This window comes from Mesoplodon mirus (assembly GCF_964341445.2).
Source record: "Mesoplodon mirus genome assembly, chromosome: 6".
NCBI classification, from domain to species: Eukaryota; Metazoa; Chordata; class Mammalia; order Artiodactyla; family Ziphiidae; genus Mesoplodon; species Mesoplodon mirus.
In genome coordinates, this window is record NC_138982.1 from 46,493,401 (window position 1) to 46,515,875 (window position 22,475).

At 51.8% G+C, this 22,475-nt stretch overlaps 1 protein-coding gene across 2 annotated transcripts; it reads right to left on the reverse strand.

Moving 5' to 3' along the window:
* Window positions 1–71: 71 nt before the first annotated feature.
* On the reverse strand, window positions 72–11,330 carry VWA5B2 (von Willebrand factor A domain containing 5B2). 2 transcript variants are annotated; one of them, XM_082625245.1, is made up of 19 exons: window positions 11,041–11,330; window positions 10,787–10,957; window positions 8,676–8,895; window positions 8,338–8,495; window positions 7,682–7,813; window positions 7,323–7,447; window positions 6,766–6,921; window positions 6,214–6,324; window positions 5,925–6,133; window positions 5,725–5,836; window positions 5,090–5,275; window positions 4,046–4,217; window positions 3,646–3,959; window positions 2,927–3,116; window positions 2,469–2,825; window positions 1,387–1,524; window positions 1,203–1,286; window positions 885–1,129; window positions 72–798 (listed from the first exon to the last, which is right to left on the reverse strand). In XM_082625245.1, exons 1-19 carry the CDS (start codon window positions 11,177–11,179, stop codon window positions 250–252), a joined length of 3,768 nt encoding a protein of 1,255 aa, XP_082481371.1. In that variant the 5' UTR covers window positions 11,180–11,330; the 3' UTR covers window positions 72–249. The 2 variants fall into 2 exon arrangements, with proteins under 2 accessions (XP_082481371.1, XP_082481370.1); XM_082625244.1 differs by having other exon boundaries at window positions 8,664–8,895.
* Between the last annotated feature and the right edge of the window lie 11,145 nt (window positions 11,331–22,475).

Here is a 22,475-nt window from a genome sequence, read left to right on the forward strand (position 1 = left end):
TTAGGGACTGTGGCTCTCTCCCCTTCTACTGCACTGCACAGAGCTCAGAGGGGAAGGGGCATGGGGCGGAAGGAGCAGGAGAGAGCACAGGCAGGCACTTTCTGTGGGGCAAGTGGATTTTGTGAAGGGAATGAGAAGCAGTAGGGGCGGACTGTCGCCAGCCCACCCCTTCCCAGCACCAAGAGGCCGGCTCTGGGTGGCAGTGACTTGAGTTTCTTGGGGGGCGCCCGCCAGAGCAACCGGTGACCCTCACGTGTTTGCTGGGCTGTAGCACAGCAGGTGCAGCTGCAGGTTCTGGTCCCAGTGGCGCAGCAGCAGGAAGAGACCCCGGGCTGCGGCCTTGAGGTTGGCCAGGTCGAGGCCGTCGGGCAGGTGCTGGGCCCGCAGCCAACAGTCAGCCTTAGCTGCCGCCAGTTCCCACTCACCGAAGGCCGCGGCACAGCGGTGCTCCAGCCACGCAAGCGCCACAGCAGTGGCCCAAGTCCGGCCCCGCAGTTCGGCACCACCAGGCCCTTCCGCCCCCTCCGAGGCCTCGGTGTCTGAGCCCCGGCCACTGTCCACCTGGCCTGGACCCTCGGAGCCCGAGCTGAGGGACGGGCTGCAAGAGGCCGTGGCACTGTCACCCTGGCCAGCACCATGGCCTAGAAGTGCCCAGGGAGAGGAGGCCGAGGTGGGGCTGAGGCTGGCACGATGCGCAGCGAAGGGCGAGGCGCGGCACAGGCGCTCCCGTGAGATGCGCACTGCTGCGCAGAAGGGCGCGTCTAGGCGGAAGGAGCCGGGCGCCTCCTGCAAGCGCACCTGAGGAGAGAGGAGGTGGGGGGAGAATCGAGCTGAGACAGCGCCCTGGCCCTGGCAGCGCCACCCTCCACCTCCCGAGTCCTCACCAAGGGCAGGTAGTCATGGTTGCTGCCTTCACTGTTGCTGTCACTGGCTTGGCCCGTGTTGGGGCTGCAGAGTCTATGGCTGTCTGGGCCTCTGGCCTTCCGACGGCCCAGGCTGAGCCGAGAGGGGTGCTCGGGGGGCAGATGATGAGGACCTCCGATGGGGGCTGCGCGGTCCCCCAAAGCAGAACTGGAGTTGCCAATTTGGTCCGGCTCCCAGCTGCCTGCCAGAGAGCCTCCCTTAAGTCCTGAACTGGAGCCATTCAGTGGTGGTCCCTAAGCCTGGTTGGTCCCTACCAGTTACCCAAATTTGAGTGTTACCTTTAGAGTGGACGGCTGTGGGCAGAGGAGCTGCATCTAGATGCCCTTGAGAGGCAGGAGGGGTGCCTGGGGGTTCGGCTGGCTCTGCAGGGGCACAGAAGAGAGGGGTGAGGTATGTCTCGGAGGGTGGCCAGTGAGATGGGAACCGGCACCTGGGAGGTCACCTGAAAGGGACCTTACCTACCTGAGCTGTGCACCTGCAGGGCTGAAGGTAGGACCTCTCTGGTGGTAGCATCCACAGCTACAGGGCAGGTGAAGCAGGAGGGGGCAGAGCTGACCTTGCTTGTCTGAAGGGCTCGGAGCCAGGACCTCCGGGCATGACCTGCAAAACCAAGGGGCCACATGTTGACTGGGAGGGGGGTGCACTCCCAGCACCCACTCTCTACAAAGGGCTTCACAGAAAAAAATCTCAGTGCTCCCATAGCTTCTCCCTCTGTACACATTTTTTTTTTTTTTTTTTTTTTTTTTTTTGCCGTGCCTCCAGGCTTGCGGGATCTTAGTAGTTCCCCGACCAAGGATTGAACCTGGTCCCTGGCAGTGAAAGCACCAAGTCCTAACCACTGGACCCTCTGCCTTCTGTCCACTTTTGAACAGAGTGGAGTTCCTTCTCGGGGTCAGCTCAGACACAGCTTTGACAAGAAGTGGTTAGGCTGAACACTCAAGGTACCAAGACTAGGCCCCTGGCCACCCACAAATTTAACATTCTGGATAGAGCCAGAGGAGGCATTGACTGTGGTACCTTTTCCATCCACTCATTTCAGCACTGCCCAACAGAACTTCCTGCAATGATGGAAATGTTCTACATCTGCATGATCCAGTATAGTAGCCACTAGCCCCATGTGACTATTAAGCATTTGAAGTGTGGCTAGTACAACTGAAGAACTGACATTTTAACTTTATTTAACTTTAATAATGTTCCTAAATGACAGATTTGTTTTTATGTTATGGGCACTGTGAATCATTACAAGATGAAATTCCCTCTCTGTTGGCTGCTAGGACGCTTGCCAGTTTGGGGTCCCATGCTTGCAAGGGCACAAAACCTCATGGTGTGCATCTTTGATATAATCTCATTCTCTGCTTCCTTTTATTATCCCTTTTTTCCCCATTGCGCTGCTTAATTTTTTTTTCTTGACAATGTGGGTGAGCCGCCTCAAATCACTTGTGAGCAAGGTGAGGTATAGCGAGTGATCCCACAGACCTATGCTTCTGCCACTCTCTGTCCCATACAGGCTCCTTGAGCCCTGACTGGGGCCACCAGCAGCTCACCCCGGTCAGCCCTGGTCTCGCCCCGTCCTCGGAGAGCCAGCTGCTCATTGTCCCGGACCACGGAAGCCGCTGTCAGTCGATGGAGTGCTTGGTCCCAAGCATTTCCGCTTTCAGGGGGTGACGGAGGCAGTGAGCCAGCATCCCTAGGCCCCCACAGCATCTCCAGCCCAACGCCCACCTCCCAGCTCATAGGCTGCTCCCCGCACAGGGCCCGGATCACCACATGGCAGCGCGGAGGCTGGGGAGGCAGTGGTATTGCTGGAGGGGCCAACTCCCCACTGGGGGGAACAGCTGTGAACAAGAAGGGTGGTTCCATCAACATGTCCCAGTCCATAGGGGCTGGAGAGAGCAGGTTTCCTGGGGAGAGACGATGGTAGGAGCAGGGTCAGTGGGGTGCCCTGGGCTCCACCTCCCCAAGGTCTACTTGGTATCAGAACCTGGCCCCCCATAACCCTTACCTGAGTCATCCAGGCCCTGTCCCAGCAGCTGCCCTGGCTCAGGGCCTGGCCCATCTGGTGCTACACCCAGAGACGGGTGCCGGAGATGGCCAGGGACTGAGTTCACCCGGCCTGGGGGGGATGAGAGGCTTCGGCCAGTTAGAGCTGCTCTGCGTCGACGGCCCAGGACCTCAGCACTCAAGGCCCCAGTCTGCATGTGCGAAGGGTGGAGGGGTGGGGGAGGGGTCCAATGGTCAAGGAATGCAGAGCTCCTGGCCATCAGACATACATACACAGCTGGCCACATGCCCCTTTTCCTGAAACCCTGGATGGCTGCTCACCACCCTTAGGGGTGAGGCCAGACTCCTTCTGGCCCCTGACCCCCTTCCCATCGTCATCTCACTCCATGCCTATGTCTCAGTTGAGGTTATTGCTTGTCTGTTTTTATTCATGTCTTCTCCCGTTTTGCCTAGCTAACTTCTTATTCTTCCAGAGGTGGCTCTTGCTTTCCTGACTCCCTCAGACAGGGTTAGTCACCTTGACTCTGAACCCCCATAAAGCCACATCCCCGTGCTCATCAATGTATGTTGCATGGTATCATCATTATACATTATACCATCATTACCCATCTATTTCTTCAGGTAGACTTAATAGTAACCACTGCACGATTTATGGCATACAGCCAATGGTCAATAACTATTTGCTGGATACATGGTAGGTGGATGTGGATTGAATCTCACCTTGACTGGAGCCGGTGGGGGTGGAGGCAGGGGGCAGGAGTGGGAGCCAGCAGATTCTCCCCAGGCCAGGCTGCGGCAGCCCTGCTGAGAAGGGGGATCCAGGGGAGCACTGCCTTCGGGGGACCCAGGGCCCTGGGAGACGGGGGACTCGCTGCTGCCTGTGGAGCCTGGGCCTGGCTCTGGGCTGGCAGAGCAGTGGGTAAGCACATACTGCTCCCGGATGTACGAGGACTGGAAGATGCGGCGCCATATGGCTGTGTCAGAAGAGGGGTAAGGTCCAGGGTCCGTGACTGGGTCTGTCAGAGCATCAGTACCTATTGGGAGGCAGGAGAATAGATCCCAGCCCTGGCCCCTCCCACTGCCCACTCCTCCTCCAACACAAATACACTCAGGCACTCACTCCGATCTGAGTCCCCAGCAGCCCACGGGCTGGACAGCTCTGCTGACACAGTGCCTGTTCCCAGTGGCTCTGAGGTGCCAGTGGGCTCAGTGCCAGGGCTGGTGGCAGATGGTGCTTCCTCTGGGGATGGGAACACGGAGCTGCCCAAGCTCTGCCAGCCAGGCTCTTGGCCCTGGAGAGGGATAGACGTTGGGGGAAAAAACAACAACAACTGATTATAGTTATACACTAGCTCTTTCCAAACGGGATTTAAGATGGCTCACTGCAAGAGGCAATAAAGATAATAAACCAGAAGTGAAAACCCAGTACTAAGGAAAGAGGAAGCATACATGCTGACCATAGGGTTACTAGAGCTGCTGTGGCTGAGCTTCAGGTTTGGCCCTGAGCTTCCTGGCAGCCAGGGAAAAAGACAAACAGTCCATTATACATCTCTCCTGATCAAAAAGGAGGAAGCATACTTGGTTCTTCTAGAGAGATAAAGCTTTTCATAATAAAAATGACAATCATTTCTCCAACTCCTCGTATGTGTTAAGTATCCTACCAAGAGCACACATGTTATGACTTCTAATTACAACCTTATGAAAAAAATCAGTACAAGGAAATGGGCTCAGAGAGTTTAAGTGACTTGTCCAAAATCAAATGGTTAGTACATGGCAGAGTTGGGATCTGAGATTTCATTTAGACAATGCTCTGTCTGTTCCTGAATGTTACAGGAAATAATCCAGATGGTGCTTTTTGCAGGCACTGTGTGAAGTAATGAGCAAGTTTTGACAAAAACCTTGAAACTATGCTGGCGCTGTTCTCTGTAACTGTGTGCTTTAGTGACCAAGGGTAGCACTTTACAGGACAGCTCAGTGGAAGACCTTATGAGGGAGGCAGGCTGCAGTCACCTTGAGGGACCCAGTATGGTCTCTAAGGAGGTCTAGTGGGTAGCAGTAGGAGCGTATGGCAGAGAGAGGCACAGGGAATAGGAAATGGGTTTTGCAGAGATGCAGGGGCTTCAGCCACCCCAGGCCCACCTCCCACACCCCAGCCCAGGCTCACCCCTAGGGGGCGGGACCGGAAGCCGTCCACCTTGAAGAGCGAGCAGTAACCGAGCAGCTGGTCCCCAGGATAGAGTGCTGGGATCTCCCGGGGCGTCAGCAGTGCCTCCACGGCATCGGGCACAAACCAGTCCACAGAGATGTCGCTCAACGCGGGCTCCAGTGCCTTCCGCAGGGCCTGCACCAGCTGTGAGGAGTGACCAGAGGGAGGCCATGGGAGAGAAAGAGGTGCCACACAGCCAACAGAGTGGGAAGGCTGCCCGTCTGCTGATGCCATCTACCCAGCCCCTGGCTGAGGGGAGCAGGGTCCGGCTGGGGTTGGGGGAAGGAATGGGGGTAGGAACAAGCAAGGGGACTGAGTGTTCAGTGCTCAGGGCTCGGTGCTTCTCCTGGCCTGAACTGTGCCACGTGGATAAGGCAAGACTTTCCAAAGATATGGCTTAGTACCCGGACAAAACTGAGAGCAAGATTTGGGGAGCAGTCAGAGGCCATGTCCCCCACACTTCCGGCCTCCTGCAGCACCCCACAGCAGGGTGCCTGGAGACCCCACGACCTGACCAGGTTCTGTTTCAGACTCAGTGCAACTTGGGAGGAGGACTTGGACGAATAGGGAACAGGGCCCAGGCTCAAGCTCACCATGGGCTGCAGCCTTTCCCCAGGCCTCAGGAAGTAGGCCTGGCCCCTGCTGAGGGCAGACAGACCCTGCAGCAGCTGGCGGCAGGCAGGCCCCAGCCCAAAGGAGAAGCACCTGACAAGAGAAGGGGAGCAGCCGTGACCTCCCGGAGCCTCTTTGGGAGGCCAATCTCAGGAGCCTGGCTGTGCCCACTCCATCCTACCTGGCTGCCCCCCTGTGCCGCCTCATGAGCTCCAGGGTTTGGTGGGTCGCAGCAGCCACGGGCGAGGCAGCGGTGAGCAGGAACAGCTGCCGAGGGTGGGCCCTGTGCTGGGGCTGCCCCAGGGCCCAGTCCAGCGCAGACCTCACGTCCGGGGGGCCGCCCGCAGCCTGCAGCATCTCAATGCTCTCGCAGATCAGCTGCACAGCTTCCTGGAGGAAAAGGACATGGGCTGGGCCACACTGGCTGAGACGCCTCTGGCTAGGCCCTCAAAGCCCCGGGCCACACTCACATCACTGCAAGGCTGGCTCTCTGGGAAAAGGGGCTGCACCAATGTGCCAAACGTGGCCAGGTTGATGAGTGTCTGGGGCGGGAGCGACTTCACAGCCAAAACGATGGCATCCTGGAGAGAGCCAGGGAGGGCAGGGTGAGGCAGGCCCCACTGGCACCGGAAGAGGACAAGGGCTGCCAGTTGCTTGCTTTCTCCAGGCCGTGTGTAAAACGAGGGGTAAGCTGGGTGAGGCCCTGTGGGTGTGAGACTGCAAGCGAGACCCTGGCACGTGAGGGAGACTCTGTGTGAGACGATTGTGTATGTGACCCTGGAGGCGTATGTGAATCCTTGGGTTTGAGAGTCGGTGTGACTGAATGTAACTTTACATATGAAAGAGGCTCTTGGAATCTGGGAGAAATGCATGTATGTATGAGCATGAGAAGGAGAGAGGTAGGTGTGTGTGTGTGTGTGTGTGTGTGTGTGTGTGTGTCTTCGGGAGGCTGCCCCCCAGCCCACCTCAGACCCACTGCTGCACCCACCCCAGGCCTGCCCACACCACATGCTCCCACAGGCCTTGTGTGCCACGCTGGTGCCATCCAACAGGAAGAGGAGCTCCCGAGTCGCTGTGCCCAGGTGTCCAGGCTTGGAGCTCAGGTCCGGGCAGAAGCTCAGCACCAGCACGGGGTTCAGCAGGATGTCCTTGTGGAAGCGTCGCTGCAGGAACCACACCTGAGCACGGGAGCCCCAAGTCATCCTGGGCCAGGCTGAGGGCAACTCCGACCTAGGCTGGCAGCAGGACCTAGCCCCGGAGACCTTTTCAATCCAGTCCACCCAGAGGGGGCACCCTTTGTAGTCATCTGAATAAAAGCGAGGGCAGAGACAAGTGGCTGTCCTCTGCCTAGGTCAGTCCTGCCCCCAATCCTCCGAGACACATTCCAGGGACACTTGACTGGGCCCTCCTGTGAAAATACTCATCAGTCCTCTGGGAGGGTGGTGGCAGCTACTGAGAGCTCCTGCTGAGAGCAGAAGTCCCCTGCCAACCCCAACGGAAGCCTGCCCGCCTGCTCCTCCTGCACTAACACAGCCAGCAGTGGGGCCAGGGGCCAGGCCAGGACCCCAGGCAGCCATACCTGCCGGTCCCCCTCACTGTCCCTTCGCTGCAGCCTCTGGAAATCCCGGCGGGCCCTCACCTGGGCCTCGTATTCTGCTGAGCTCAGGCTGCCGGCCTCCAGCATCAGATGTGGCTGGTGGGGCTCTGGGGAGAAGGGGACACAGTTCTGTCAGGGAAGTCCCTGTCTCTAGACCCCAACTGCTCAGGCCCACTGTCCTGGGAGAACTTTGCAGGTCCGGCTTCCCTGTACCACCAGGCCCACCCTCACAAATGACTCAGTCGTCTGGCTTAGGGTCCAGAAATCTACACTTGAAAAATGCTACCCAGGTGGTCCTGAAGCAGGTCAGAGCTGACCTACTGTGTGTCCCAGTCTCTCACCACTGGGGTGCAGCAGGATCTCCAAGGCCCGGTCGCAGTGGTGGCCCTCTGCCAGTGTGACACAGATGGTGGCTGCAGAGCTGGCATGAGGGGGGGCATCTGCCCGCAGAGCATGAGAGGGGCTCTCCAGACCTGAGGGATGTAGAGGCAGGGAGAGGTGATGATTGCCCCACCCCAAGCCAGTACTAAGAGCACAACTATCACCTTCCCAGGCAACAGTGGTGGCGGCCTGGATCATGACTGATTAGCTCAGCTCTCGAGTCCAAGCTATGGAGTGGACAAGGGGGGATTTACCTGCCTTCGTGGACTGGGAGCAGAATTCCCAGGTGCATCCTGCCTGGCCAAACAGTTCTATATCAACCAACTGCTGATTTAACATCCTGGTCCACCTCGTGCAAAAGAAAACTCCACTTCATCACTTGGACCGGTCTCATTGTAAGCATCTCTCTTCTCATTGGCGAGTGGAGTGGGGTATAAATAAATGACACTGACAAACGTAGGGGTGTGTTTGTTGTGTGGAAGTGGCGAGGGGGTGATCCCACTGTGAGACTAGCGGCTCCTAAGGTTTAGGTCCCTGTCTTCTTTTTGTCCTGTGTTCCTCCCATCCCTGAGCCTTCAGTTATTTCCCAGTCAGCTATGCTGGGAGGGGCACCCACCTGCCAGCAGGCATGGCCCAGTCACCAGCATCTCGAAGGAGAAGGTGTACGGGGCTGGGCAACGGGCAGGGCCTGAGAACACGTCCCGAGGGGCAGCTGGCTCCTCCCAGGCCGGCCCATCCCCCTCAGGGCTGCCCATTCCGAAGCAGCTGGTGGGGCTGGAAAGGAACACAAGGAGGGTCACTGGGCCAGTACCAGGGCCCCTAGCCCCTCTGGCTGACTGGCCTCAGCCCTTCCCCACCCTGCCCATCCCCCGGGGCACCCTGCCAAAGCCCCCTCACCCGCACTAGACCCAGAGAAGCCGAGGGAGGGACGAAGAGAATCACCATAGGCCCAACCTGTCGTCACAGAGCCCCGGAGGCCTGGGGGGCCCCAGCGGGCCTGGCGGGGCCAGAGGGGTGAGCACGGAGGGCAGGGCCACGCGCAGCACCCCGTCAGGCCTGGAGGGCAGCTCCCGGCTGCTGCGCAGGGTCACTGTCATGGTGCCGGCTGCGGCGATGAGGCCTGTGGGCAGCACCAGTGTGGACCGGGCCTGGGCCAGATCCAAGACAAGATGACCTATGATGAGTGAGGAAAGGGGTCAGAGGGGGCTGGAAGCAGACGAGATGGGGGAATCTGGGGGTGGGAGCAGGCACTGAGTCAGGGGAGCTTGGGCAAGGGGGATTTTGTGAGGTTGGAGGGATGCTAGGCTAATGCACTGGTGATGCAGGATGGAGGCATGAGATGAACGATGGTTGAAGGAGAGGCAGGTTGATGGTAGAAGGAGCTGGCTGTCATTAGGAAAGGCAGCAGTGACATCACTGCTAACAGAGGGCAGAGGAGGAGAAGGGGGCATGTCCACACCACCCCTAAGGTCCTGGGGGACCTATACCCTCCACCTCTCTTTCTTTACCTGCTCCAGCCTGTTCAACCCTTGGGCCTCATCTTCCTAAAGAACCCTCGCTGACATCTCCCATAGCCTGGTACCCACCTGCTCACAAATTCCCTGCTCATGAACAGTCAGGGACTCCCCACTGCCCACTAGGTATGGCTCCAGAATTTTCTACCCAAGAGGAATTCAGGAACTGTAATCTATTTGGAAGCTAGCTAGAGGACATTTACATACCAAGCACATCATTTTACTTAGATCGTGGTTTGTTTGGGGACGGGTGGAGTCATGGGCATCACCACTGCTGCTAAAGGGAAAATGGCCAGGTGTATACAGTGATGGTCAAGGCCCTACATGATCTGGCCCCAGCCTACCTTTACAGCCCTACTTCACCTCATTTCCCCGCAATAATCATTTACCTATTCTTTTGAAAAATACTTGCTGAATAAATGAAGGGAAGAAAAAAATGGAAGGAAAAGAAGGAAGGTAAGAAGGAAGAAAGGAGCTTCCATCCCAGGCAGCTGAGGCTTGGGACAGTCTGATACAGTGAAGAGAGCACAGTGTCAGGTTTTGAGTCTCCACTCTGTGATTTCTAATTCTACCCTTTGGTAACTCTCTTGTTTAGAGGAGCCTTGGTTTCCTCATTTATAAAATGGGGGTCATAATTATATGTCAAGGACTGCGGTGAGGAATGAATGAGATGATATACACGAAGCATCCAACGTTTAAGAGACTGTTGCTGTTACTTTTGTCACCTATAAAAGGGGGAAGGAGAACAACACTTGCATTACATACCTCTCTGGATTCAAATGAAGTGACATCAGTGACTGGGCTTTGTCAACTGTGAATCACTATAAACATGAGGTATTTTATTACCATCACCCAGTATAACTTACTTCGAAACCTTTGCTTACACAATTGCCCCTGCCTGGAGTGCCTTTCCTCTCCTCTCCATATCACTACATCCCACCCTTCCTTTCAGTCAAATGCTGGCTCCACTTCCTTCTGGAATTTTCTTGAGGCCTCAGCCCAGAGCTCACTCTGGCCTCTAACTACCTGCTGGGCTTGTGCCAACTCTCAACACCACTGAATTCTGTCCCTCTTCTCACCCAGATGGTAAATCCCATGTGCAGTAATCAAGTGAATGTACAAATAAATAAAGGAATGAAGTGCAAGCCAGAAAACCTAGCAGAGGGGTGGGCTTCCACCCCCTCCCCCAGCACTCACTGATCCTCTCTGTGCCACATTTTGTGCCAGATGCTGGGATTCTGGGACTCCGAGATGACCAAAACCCTGTCCCAGGCTCAGGAGCTAAAGGTCCAGAGGGAGAGAGAGACGTGTGGACTGCCTGCCTTGTCTATCTACCTGGCTGCAAACCTCGGGTCAGGCCTGGTTCACATTCCCCCAGCACCTGGCCCACGTCAGGGGCCCAGTCCCCGACTGTGGAATAAAGGGATGAATCAATGAATGAAAAAAACAGTGGCTGGAGTGGGGACAGAGAGGGGCGGGATGCAGAGCGGGTGCAGGAACTAAAGTGCGGCTGCTTCCAGGGAGATGGGGCGGGGAGCGCCCTGGACTCACCCTGCGCACAGCGGCGGGGTGTTGAGGCCCCCAGCGCGGGGCCCACCGCGCGGCAGCAGGAGGCCTGCGAGCGGCGCCGGCTCTGCAGCTGGAAGGAGACGCGCCGTCCGGCGGCCTCCGCCTCGAAGCCCGAAACCACTTCGGCCTCGGCCAGCGGGTACACAAACACGCCTGGGGCGGGATGGGGCACAGGAGATGTCGGACCTTGCTAGGCTTGCGCTGGCCACCACCCTGCGCCCCCGCCCGGGCCTCACCGTCCACAGGCTGCGGCTGTGGGTTGTGGTAGGTGAGCCGGGCCCGCAGGCTGAGGCAGGGTCCATTGGCGCAGGCCCGAACCCAGGAGTCCGTGAGCGGCAGCGGCGTCCAGCTGGAGGGGCAGTACAGGCCGGGCATGGTGCCTCTGGTGGAGGGGGTGCTCGATGAGGGGTGCGCAGCGTGAGTTCAGGGCGCTCCGCCCCACCCTCCTGAAAGCAGGCGGGGAGGCTCTAACTCCGGCGCTGGGACGCGGACCTGCAGGGGGCGCGAGGCTGAGCCCCGCCCGGCGGACAGGTGGCGAGGGGAGGGAGGCAGCGGGGGTGGCGGGATGGGCATCCTCGCCGGTTACCTGGGAATCCGAGGCGGAGCGCAGCTCCAGGCAGCACGGGGACCCGGGGAGCGGAGGGTTAATGTTTAACTGGAGCTACGGGCGCCCAGCAGTCCCGCCGCCGGCTCCTCTAGGGGCGGGAGGGGGGGTAGTGTCGCAGCTGTTCCATCACACCCTCCCGGGCCTCACCGCCACCCCAGTACCTGCCGGCCCCCCGGGGCTTCCCGCGGCTGCCAGCTGTTGGAAGTGGCGCGGGTGGAGAGATGGAAGATGCTCTGGGTGGGGAGCAAGGGTTTAAAGGGCCAGCATCCTTCTGGGTGTCCCCAGCCCAGCAAGGGATAGCAGGGGGCGGGGTGGGATGGGGAGCCGAAGGGCCGCAGTCCCTCTCTCTCTCTCGGGCTCCTCAACTGACAGGGGCGCTGAGACGGGCTGCAGGCCGGAGTGGAGGGGATTGGGTTGGGAAGAACGAGACGGGAAGCGAAAGGAGGGGGTCTTACGGAGGCAAGACCCGGAGAGGTGTTGGGCAGAGGGATTAGTTGGCATCCGTCCAGGGCACCTCTCCCCTTCCTGGCAGAAGTGATCTGGGATTGGGAATGGGGGCTGCAGTCGCCGCCGCCCGCACAGCCGAACTGTCTAGGGATGCTGCGGGCTGGGTCTGGGGATTGTCCCCCTCCCCTCAGGCAGCCCCAGCCTCACCGTCGCGTCCTCTGCGGAGTTCTGGGCGCCACGACGGGACCAGGATAGGCGGTGCCGCCTCTGCGACCCGGGCCACATTCAGTCTGGACACCTGCCGGGCGCCCGCCGCGACCGCTCTGAGTCCGCCCAGGGGCGTCGGCCCGGTGGGTGCTGGTCCCGCCCCCGCTCGGAAGGCGGCCCCTCCAGCTGGCCTCGGGCCCGCCTGTCGCTGCGGCGGGGCTGCTGCTCCCCGCCCCCTTCGGGCGCGGTACCGCCTCCGCGCCAGCGCCGGCTGCTCCAGCCAGACCTGGCGCCGCAGTGCAGGAACCGCGTCCTCGCCCCGCGCAGCCCCCCATCAGTGCGGGCGGAGGCCTTCGAGGCCCCACCCTTTCCGTCCTTCAGGAAGTGAGGGGCTCTGCAAGTGCAGCAGAGGGGCTCAATTTTCAGTCCCCCCACCCCAGCACTGCAGGAACCACAGCTATCCCGATATTACCCCACCCCTGCCCCCTCACCCCTCACTCCCACAATGGCTCAGATTTTCGTCACTGCAGTGACCCTCATCACTGCAGCGAACCCCAGGGCCCCATCACCATAGAAACCCCGAGCCCCCAAGAAGCCCGACCCTTTCCTGTGCAAAGCGCTACTTCACTGCAGAAACCTTCCCCTCCCCCATCCCTGCAGGTGTCTTCAGCTAGTGTGATCACTTCCGTGACCACTCACTCCAAGCAGGGAATCCCCATCACTGAAGGAGTTCGCCCCCCTCCAACAGCCAACCTTCCCACCACTGCTGTGCCATCTCCCCACTTTTTCTGGGGATGGGGAGGGTAGGCAGGATCGCCCTCTCAAGCTATAACTTCTGGGTACCTTCAGTTGCCCACCACCTTGGAGTGAGGCCTTTCGGCCTGCAGAGCCTTCTGGTGGCTGCAGACTGCCTCCATCGTAGCAGTGACCTCTCACCCCATCACTGAAGCACCTGTAGGAGAAAACAACCCTGCCTGTTATCAGGTTCCTTTGTTACTGGCTGAAATTTCGTGCACTTGACAGTGTTATGCTGCAAAAGATTAGGGAAGTCTATAAAATCTTCCCCAGGATCCCTGAGGGAGAGTCTGGGAGCCCTGGGAAAGTGACCGTCTTGGGGGTCACCCATGCAAGCTTTCTTGGAGAGGCCACACTCAGATTCTGCCAAGAGAGCTTGAGGAGAGCTGGGAGTGGGGGGCAGCCAGTAGGGAGTGGGCTTCAAGTCAGGCTCAGGGTTCTCACCCCTCCCCATTTACTGTATCCTGATTCCAGTCACTATCTCCATGCTGGTCCCAGGGGGGATCCCCTGCCTCCTTGAGCACCTGAACCCTCCACTCCAGCCCTTTCCCTTGCTCGAACCACTTAGCGTGGTGGAGATAGCTTGGCCTTTTCCCAGGGAACTTCATGGGTGGAAATGCACAGGGATGATACAGGAGGCATAGCCACCACCACAATGATCCAGCTCACGGGGAGCTCCAGCTAAGTCCCAGCCTGTTTTTCTTTTTTTTCTAATTAAAAAAAATTTTTTTTAATTTTTTTGGCTGCGTTGGGTCTTCATTCCTGCATGTGGGCTTTCTCTAGTTGTGGCGACCAGGGTCTACTCCATTATGGTGCGCTGGCTTCTCATTGCGCTGGCTCCTCTTGTTGCGGAGCGCAGGCTCTAGGCTCACGGGCTTCAGTAGTTGTGGCGCACGGGATTAGTTGCTCTGTGGCATGTGGAATCTTCCTGGAGCAGGGATCAAACCCGTGTTCCCTGCATTGGCAGGCAGATTCTTAACCACTGTGCCACCAGGGAAGTCCCCAGCCCCGTTCTTTTCACACTATCTGAGCCCTGGTTCCACTGACCCCCTCTCCTCCCTTCTCTGCTGAGCCCTCCCCCAGCCTCGTTCAGAGTGAATATTCCTCTAACAGGCTTGGGGAGAACGAGTAGATGGTGGGTGGGTGGATGGGCCCTCCAGGTGCTCCAGGTCTCCGGACAGGTCCAGCCCTGGCCCACGACAGTCCAGGCAGCGACCCCCTCCCCATGGGGGTTTTGTGCTCTGCCCCTTCTGCAAATGAGCCAAGAGCCACCTGTACAAATACAAAGCTGCAAGGAGCAGTCATTAAAGGGTCTCAAATGCACGGAAATGGAAAAAGAGGTCCTTGTCTTGGGTCCTGAGGAGGGCTCGGATGTAAAACAGTGTCCCAGGAGGATGGTTTCTTGGTCAGAGACTAGACAACACATTGGTAGAAGCCAAGCTTTCCTGGGAAGCTGGACCAGCCCTGAGATCCTGCTGGGAAGGCTGTCTAAGATAGGTCAGCAGCTTGGCCGGAGGTGTAAAGCATTCTGCAGGATGGGACAGGGCAGTGCAGGCTGCCTGGCTCTGGGGAGGAGGGGGGTTCTGTGGAGGGGCTCTGAGGCCCAGCTGGGAGGCACTTTGGTGGTGGGGCCGCAGCATGGCAGACAGCTAAGGGCTGGAAGGGGCAGCACAGACCCAGAGGGTCACAGAACCAGATTTCAGGAGGTGGAGGAGATCCTAGGCAGGGCTAAGGAATGGCCTGGAGGCTGAGTGCTCCGCTATGTGCCAGGCATAGGGGAGGGCGTGGGGAATATAGAGCTACAAAGGCATCGCCTCTGTCCTGAAAGGCTCACACTCTGATGAAGAAGGCAAACACACAGTTACAGTAGGCTAGGATGACGGCTGCATTACAGGGATATCATGGATATTACAAAAGCTTTTAACTGAGACCTTATAGGAGGGGTACCTAACCTGGTGGTTGAAGGGTGGTGCCGTTTAAGTGGAGTCCTAAATGGGAGTTAAGCAGTAAAGAGGAAGATGTTTCAAGCAGAGGGATCAGCTCGTCAAAACATGAAGAGCTAGAGGGACTAAGGAAAGGCTAAGTAGGTGTGCATTGGTTTCTTTCTCTTAGTTAATATGTGGCAAGCACTTACTATTGGCCAGGCACTGCACTAAGCATGCATCACCTCCTTTAATGATTAAAATAGCCCAAGAGACAAGTACTATTATTATCTTACAGGTGAGGAAACCAAAGCCCAGACAAAGTAAGTAACTTGCTCTTGATAAGCTAGTAAAGTGGTAGAGCCAGGATGTTGAACTCAGATGATCTACCCTCAGAACCCTTGAACCTTTGTTTTTAAACTACTACAGTAGACAACAAAATTTCCTTAATGTTTATTTCCTGGTTTATTTCTCTTTGATTTTCCCTAAATCTTTTTTTTTTTCTGAATCTTTTTAAAAATTGAGGGACTTTCCTGGTGGTCCAGTGGTTAAGACTCCATGCTTCCACTGCAGGGGGCACAGGTTCGATCCCTGGTTGGGGAACTTAAAGATTTTTTTTTTTTTTTTTGGTACGCGGGCCTCTCACTGTTGTGGCCTCTTTCATTGCGGAGCACAGGCTCCGGACGCGCAGGCTCAGCGGCCATGGCTCACGGGCCCAGCCTCTCCATGTGGGATTTTCCGGGACCGAGGCACGAACCCGTGTCCCCTGCATCAGCAGGCAGACTCTCAACCACTGCACCACCAGGGAAGCCCAACTGGTTGGGGAACTTAGATCCTGCAAGCTGCACAGCATGGCCATAAAAAAAAATTTATAAATAAATAGATATTATTGACATATACCAATATATTAGTTTTAGGTGTACAACATAATGATTTGATATATGTATATATTATGAAATGATTACCACAGTAAGTTTACCTAATATCCAATTAAATTTCCTAAATCTCTTAATATACCTCCTTTTGAAAATTCCCATCAGTCTTGGCTGACCTCAAAAAAAAGGGACAGGTGGAGAAACAGGTGTAGAATGGGAGACCTAGTGCCAAGCCAGCGGGCAAAGGTGGGAGCTGGTGGGCCCCAGGCAGGGAATGGGACAGGACAGGTGGTTGAGTCTAGAGCCCACATTTACCTCTTGAGCCAGTGAGAGCCCCTGGGAGTGACTCTCTTTCTATCCCAGGCCCTGGCACACAGTAGGTGCCCAATAAATGTTGGCTGACAGGGATGATGTGAGATAACTCACTGGCTCTGTTAGTGGAATTGACCCTATTTTCTAATGTCTGTATGGAGCAGGCTGCTGGGCCACTGAGGTCCCTGTCCAGGATACCTCTCACCTTGGCCACCACCAACCTAGCCTGTAGGTTGCTTCTCCTCTGATCTGGCCCAGGAGGGAGGATTGAACTTGTCCCCCCTAGGTCAGGAGAACACTGTCCAGGTCAGGGCCAAAAATGTCAACAATCTTTATCAAGGGTGGTGGTATAGGGGTGGGGACAGGGTAAATCTAAAGGGAAAGGGCCTCAGAAAATGACATATAGCCGTGTCACTTGTTGCAAAACACAACTCAGCTGTCTTCTGCTTCTGGGCTGCCTCCCTGCCTTCAGGACCAGTGGTTGTGTTTCCCCAAGCCTCAGAAGCATCTACACGCTCATATTTGAGCTCCAGGAAAATTAGGCCTAGAGAAAGAGTTTTACCTCCTGCCTGTCTCAAGCTCAGTATCCAAAATTCCCAGCCCCATGTGAAGCCCAAATTGGAAGATGGCTTAGTTCATTAGCATTCGGTCAATAAATATTTCTTGTTGTATGTGCTGGGTGGAAGCCACAGCAGGAAACAAGACAGTGGCAGATCCTTTCTCTCATGAAAGACATCAAACATACATTAACATACAATTAATTTGTAAACTTCTGATTCAGAAATAATTTCAAAATGTGTAGAAAAATTGGAAGATTAGCATTTTTAAAAACTAATTTGTAGGGGGCTTCCCTGGTGGCGCAGTGGTTTAGAGTCCGCCTGCCAATGCAGGGGACACGGGTTCGTGCCCCGGTCCGGGAAGATCCCACATGCCGCGGAGCGGCTGGGCCCGTGAGCCATGGCCGATAGGCCTGTGCGTCCGGAGCCTGTGCTCTGCAACGGGAGAGGCCACAACAGTGAGAGGCCTACGTACCACAAAAAAAAAAAAAAACAACTAATTTGTTGTTCTGAACCATAGATTGTTCATATCATGCCTCTTTACCCGTAAATACTTCAATGTATGTTTCTTAGAACAGGGACATGGGACTTCCCTGGTGGCACAGTGGATAAGACTCCATGCTCCCAGTGCAGGGGGCCTGGGTTTGATCCCTCGTCAGGGAACTAGATCCCACATGCATGCCTCAACTAAGAGTTCGCATGCCACAACTAAGGAGCCAGTGTGCTGCAATGAAGGAGCCTGCCTGCCGCAACTAAGGAGCCCACATGCTGCAACTCAAGAGTCCGCCTGCACCAACTAAGACCTGGTGCAACCAAATAAATAAATAAATATTTTTTTAAAAAACAAACAAACAAAAAGAACAAGGACAAACTCTTACATAAACACAGAATAGTTGTCAAACTCTGGAAACTTAACATTGAAACAATTCCATTATCTAAACCACAGTCAGTATTCCAATTTCACTAACTGTTGCAAAAATGTTCTTCATAAATACTCCCCCTCCCCCATCCAATCCAGGATCACACATTGCATTTAGTTGATAGTTCATATCATGTGTCAACTTGAAGGGTGGGTTTGGATAAGATTAACATTTAAGTTAGTTAACTGTTAGTAAGCAGACTGCTCTCCATAATGTGTGTGAGCCTCATCCAATCAGTTGAAGGCCTGAATAGAATAAAAAGACTGGTCTCTCCAGCAAGAGGGGATTCTCTAACAGACTCCTTCAGGTTTTGCCTGAACTATCACAGATAATGTTGCCAGATTTGTTCATTGTAATGCTACTATTTTTCTTTTTGTAATTAAATAAGTAACTATTTTGTAGAGATTGTTTGATTCTATGTAACTATCCTGATCTTCATCAAAATCTTACCTACAAGTTTTAGCCTCCATTAATGTCCCAGTTAATATTTTATGTCAGTTTTATTGAGGTATAATTTACATTACCATTTTTATTGTGATAAAATACGCATACATAAAATTTACCATTGCAACTAGTGAAAGAATTCAGCAAGGTAGCCAGATATAAGATCAATCTTCAAAAATCAATAGCATATCTCTACACCAGCTGTAACCAAGTAGAAAATGCAATAAAAAAGATGCTTTCACAATGATGACAAAAACTATAAACTATCTAAGAATCTACTTAATCAAGATCACATGAGACCCCTATGAAGAAAACTTTAAAGCTCAAAGGACACAGAAAACGATCAAAATAACTAGAAAGATACTCCATTGTCGTAGATGGAATGGCTAAAAGACTAACAATGTTAATTTTTCACAGTTAATCTGTACATTCAATGCAATCCCAATTAAAATCCATGAGGCTTTTCTAAAGTGTAATAAAATTACTCCACTATATATAGAGAGACAGTTTCAAAATTAGCAAAGTCAAAATTCGAAGTTTCAAAATTAGCAAAATATATAAAAAGAAGGAAGAGTGGGGCTTACCTTATCAGATATCAAGACATGCTACAAGACTACAGTAATCAAAAGAGTATGGTAGGGCTTCCCTGGTGGCGCAGTGGTTGAGAGTCTGCCTGCCGATGCAGGGGACACGGGTTCGTGCCTCGGTCCGGGAAAATCCCACATGTGGTGGAGAGGCTGGGCCCGTGAGCCATGGCCGCTGAGCCTGCGCGTCCGGAGCCTGTGCTCCGCAACAGGAGAGGCCACAACAGTGAGAGGCCCGCGTACCAAAAAAAAAAAAAAAAAAAAAAAAAAAAGTGTATGGTAGTGTTACAAGAACAAGTTGGGAACTCCCTGGTGGTCCAGTGGTTAGGACCTCGGCATGGGTTGCATCCCTCGTTGGGGAACTAAGATCCCGCAAGCCTTGCAGCATGGCCAAAACAAAACAAAACAACAAACAAACAAAAAGAACAAGTAGAGCAATAGAGAACCTGACTCATGTATGATATGATATAAATGAGAACATAACATGCAACAAATGTGGCACCACCATCACTGAGAAAAGGGTAGCTTGTTTGGTAGATAATGTTAGAAAAACTGGTTCATTATGTAGAGAAAGGTGAAAAAATATATTCTTATACAACAACACATACATAGTGAATTCTAGAGGATTCAACCTAAATAAGAAAAACAAAACTATACAATGAATAGAGAAAACAATGTTGCAAAAAATCTCTGTTACCTAAGGATGATGGGGAAGGACTCAAACATTTTAAAAGAACAAATCACTGTTGCAAAACACTGATGACTTTGATATTATAAAAATTAAGTATTTCTTCTCCACAAGATTCTTATTAATCACAAAGGGAAAAATAGCAATTTAAAGCATAGAAACCTGGCAGACACCACCTTAACCAAGTAATCAAAGTTAACATCACCAGTAATGGGACAAATTGACATCACATGCCTCCTGATAAGATGTACTGAGAAGGTACAGTCTCACTTCTGTAATATTCCTGCCCAAAATGCACAGCCTGAATCTAATCATGAGGAAACACCAGACTAACCCAAATTGAGGGACATTCGCAAAATGAATGTCCTGTACCCTTCCAAAATGCTAAGGTCATGAAAGATAAAGAAAGGTTGAAGAACTGCTCCAGATTAAAGAAGGCTAAAGAGACAGGACAGATAAATGCAATGTGTGATCCTGAATCAAACGTATTTTTTTCTTTTTATATAAAGGAAATTGCTGATACAATTGGCAAAATTTGGATAAATGCTATAGATTAGATAATATTACTGTATCAATGTTTATTTCCCAATTTTGATAATTATACTGTGGCTACGTAAGTAAAGTCCTTGTTTTTAGAAAACAGCATATTGGGTGCTTAGAAATAAAGAAACATTATGTCTGCAACTTACTCTCAAATGGTTTAGGAAAAAATATACACACCCACATACACATAACACAGAGAAGGATAAAGCAAATGTGGCAAAATATTAACATTTAGGAATCTGGCTGAAGGAAAGAGCAGAATTCTTTGTAATATTTTGCAATATTTCTCCAAGTCTGAAGTTACTCTAAAATAAAATGTTACAAAAATTAAGGATTTCTGATTAATGAAAGATACTAAGGAGAGAGTTAATGGCTGCCATGGTGAGAGAAGGTGTTTCCCTACATATAAATTTATAGGTTTACGTGTTCATATGAGTATAAAGTTTGGAAAGATATCTATGAAACTGGTAACAATAGTTTCTTTAGGGAAGAGGGAACTAGAATTAGGAGGGAGAGGAGTATATTAACTATTTGAATATACCACTGCGTTCTTCAACTTGTTACAATTCATATATTATTTTTATATTTTAAAAATATATTTTTTTAATTTGAAACAATCTCAAGCATACAGAAAATTTTAAGTACAGAACAAAGAACTTCCCACCATGAACCATTTACAAGTAAGTAGCCAATTTACGTCCCATCACTCTTGATATAGTGTGTAGTTTCTACAAACAAGGACATTCTCCTAAATAACTATGGCACAACTGTCAAAATCAGGGAATTAACATTGATACGTCTCTACCATCTAATCCTCAAACCCCGCTTCAGTTTTGCCTAGTGTCCTAATAATGTCCTTTATGATAATAATTTTAAAAATCCATCTCAGATCATGTGTTGCATTTTGTCATCTCTCTGGAGTCTCTTCTTCACTCTGGAACAGTTCCTCAGTCTTTTCTTGACTTTCATGACCTTGATATTTTGAAAGAGTACAGGATATTTATTTTGCAGAATGTCCTTTAATTTGGGTTTGTCTGATACTTTCTTATGATTAGATTCAGGTTACACATCTTTGGAGGGAAAATCACAGAAACTATGCTGTGTTCTTTTTAAAAAAAAATTTTAGGGACTTCCCTGGTGGTCCAATGGTAAAGAATCCGCCTTCCAATGCAGGGGACACGGGTTCGATCCCTAGTTGGGGAACTAAGATCCCACATCCTGCGGGGCAACTAAGCCCACACGCCTCAAAGAGAGAGCCCACGTGCTGCAAACTACAGAGCCCACGCCCCCTGGAGCCTGCACACGCCACAACTAGAGAGAAGCCCGCGCGCTGGCAACGAAAGATCCCCCGTGCTTCACAAAGATCCTGTGTGCCGCAACTAAGACCCCACGCAGCCAAAAAAAAAAAAAAAAAAAAGAAAAAAAGGAAAATAAATAAATATTAAAAAAATTTTAAACCATTTTTAATTGAAGTATAGTTAATTTACAATGTTGTGTTAGTTTCAAGTGTACAGCAAAGTAATCCGAATATATATATATATATATATTCTTTTTCAGATTCTTTTCCTTTATAGGTTATTACCTAATACTATATTCAAGATATTGAATATAGTTCTCTGTGCTGTACAGTAGGTCCCCCTTTGGTAACCGTAAGTTTGTTTTCTATGTCTGTGAGTCTATTTCTGTTTTGAATAAGTTCATTTGTATCATTTTTTAAGATTCCACATGTAATTGATATCATATATTTGTCTTTGTTGGACTTACTTCACTTGATATGATAATCTCTAGGTCCATCCATGTTGCTGCAAATGGCATTATTTCAGTGTTTTTTATGGCAGAGTGATATTCCATTGTATATATATACCACACTTTCTTTATCCTTTCATCTGTTGATGGACATTTAGGTTACATCCATGTCTTGGCTATTGTAAATAGTGCTGCTATGAACATTGGGGTGCATGTATCTTTTTGAATTAGAGTTTCCTCTGGATATATGCCCAGGAGTGGGATTGCAGGATCATATGGCAACTCTATTTTTCATTTTTTAAGGAACGTCCAGACTGTTTTCTGTAGTGGTTGCACCAATTTATATTCCCACCAAGAGTGTAGGAGAGTTCCTTTTTCTCCACACCCTTTCCAGCATTTATTATTTGTAGACATTTTAATGATGGCCATTTTGACTGGTGTGAGGTGATACCTCATTGTAGTTTTGGTTTGCATTTCTCTAATAATTAGTGACATTGAGCATCTTTTCATGTGCCTGTTGGCCATTTGTATGTCTTCTTTGGAGAGATGTCTATTTAGGTCTTCTGCCCATTTTTTTTTTTTTTTTTGCCCATTTTTCAAATTAGGTTGTCTGGTTTTTTGCTTTTCTTTTTTTTTAATAGTAAGCTGTATGAGCTGTTTGTATATTTTGGAAATTAATCCCGTGTTGGTAGCATTGTTTGCAAATATTTTCTCCCAGTCTGTAGGATCACATGTTGTTTGTGTTTTGTTTGTGGTTTCCTTTATTGTGGTTTCCTTTATTGTGAAAAAGCTTTTAAGTTTGCCTCACTTGTTAATTTTTGTTTTTATTTCCATTACTCTAGGAGACAGAACCAAAAATATATTGCTGTGATTTATGTCAAAGAGTGTTCTGCCTATGTTTTCCTATAGGAATTTTATAGTATTTGGTCTTTAATCCATTTTGAGTTTATTTTTGTATATGGTGTTAGGAAATGTTCTAATTTCATTCTTTTGCAGGTAGCTGTCCAGTTTTCCCAGCACCACT

Bases quoted from the DNA above. Each gene is read 5' to 3' on its own strand.
- VWA5B2 (XM_082625244.1), bottom strand. From the start codon at position 11,179: ATGCCCGGCCTGTACTGCCCCTCCAGCTGGACGCCGCTGCCGCTCACG. The intron at 10,958-11,040 runs GTGAGGCCCGGG...ATCCCGCCCCAG, and splicing joins ACAGCCGCAGCCTGTGGACG to GCGTGTTTGTGTACCCGCTG. The intron at 6,922-7,322 runs GTATGGCTGCCT...TCCCGTGCTCAG, and splicing joins ACAGTGAGGGGGACCGGCAG to GTGTGGTTCCTGCAGCGACG.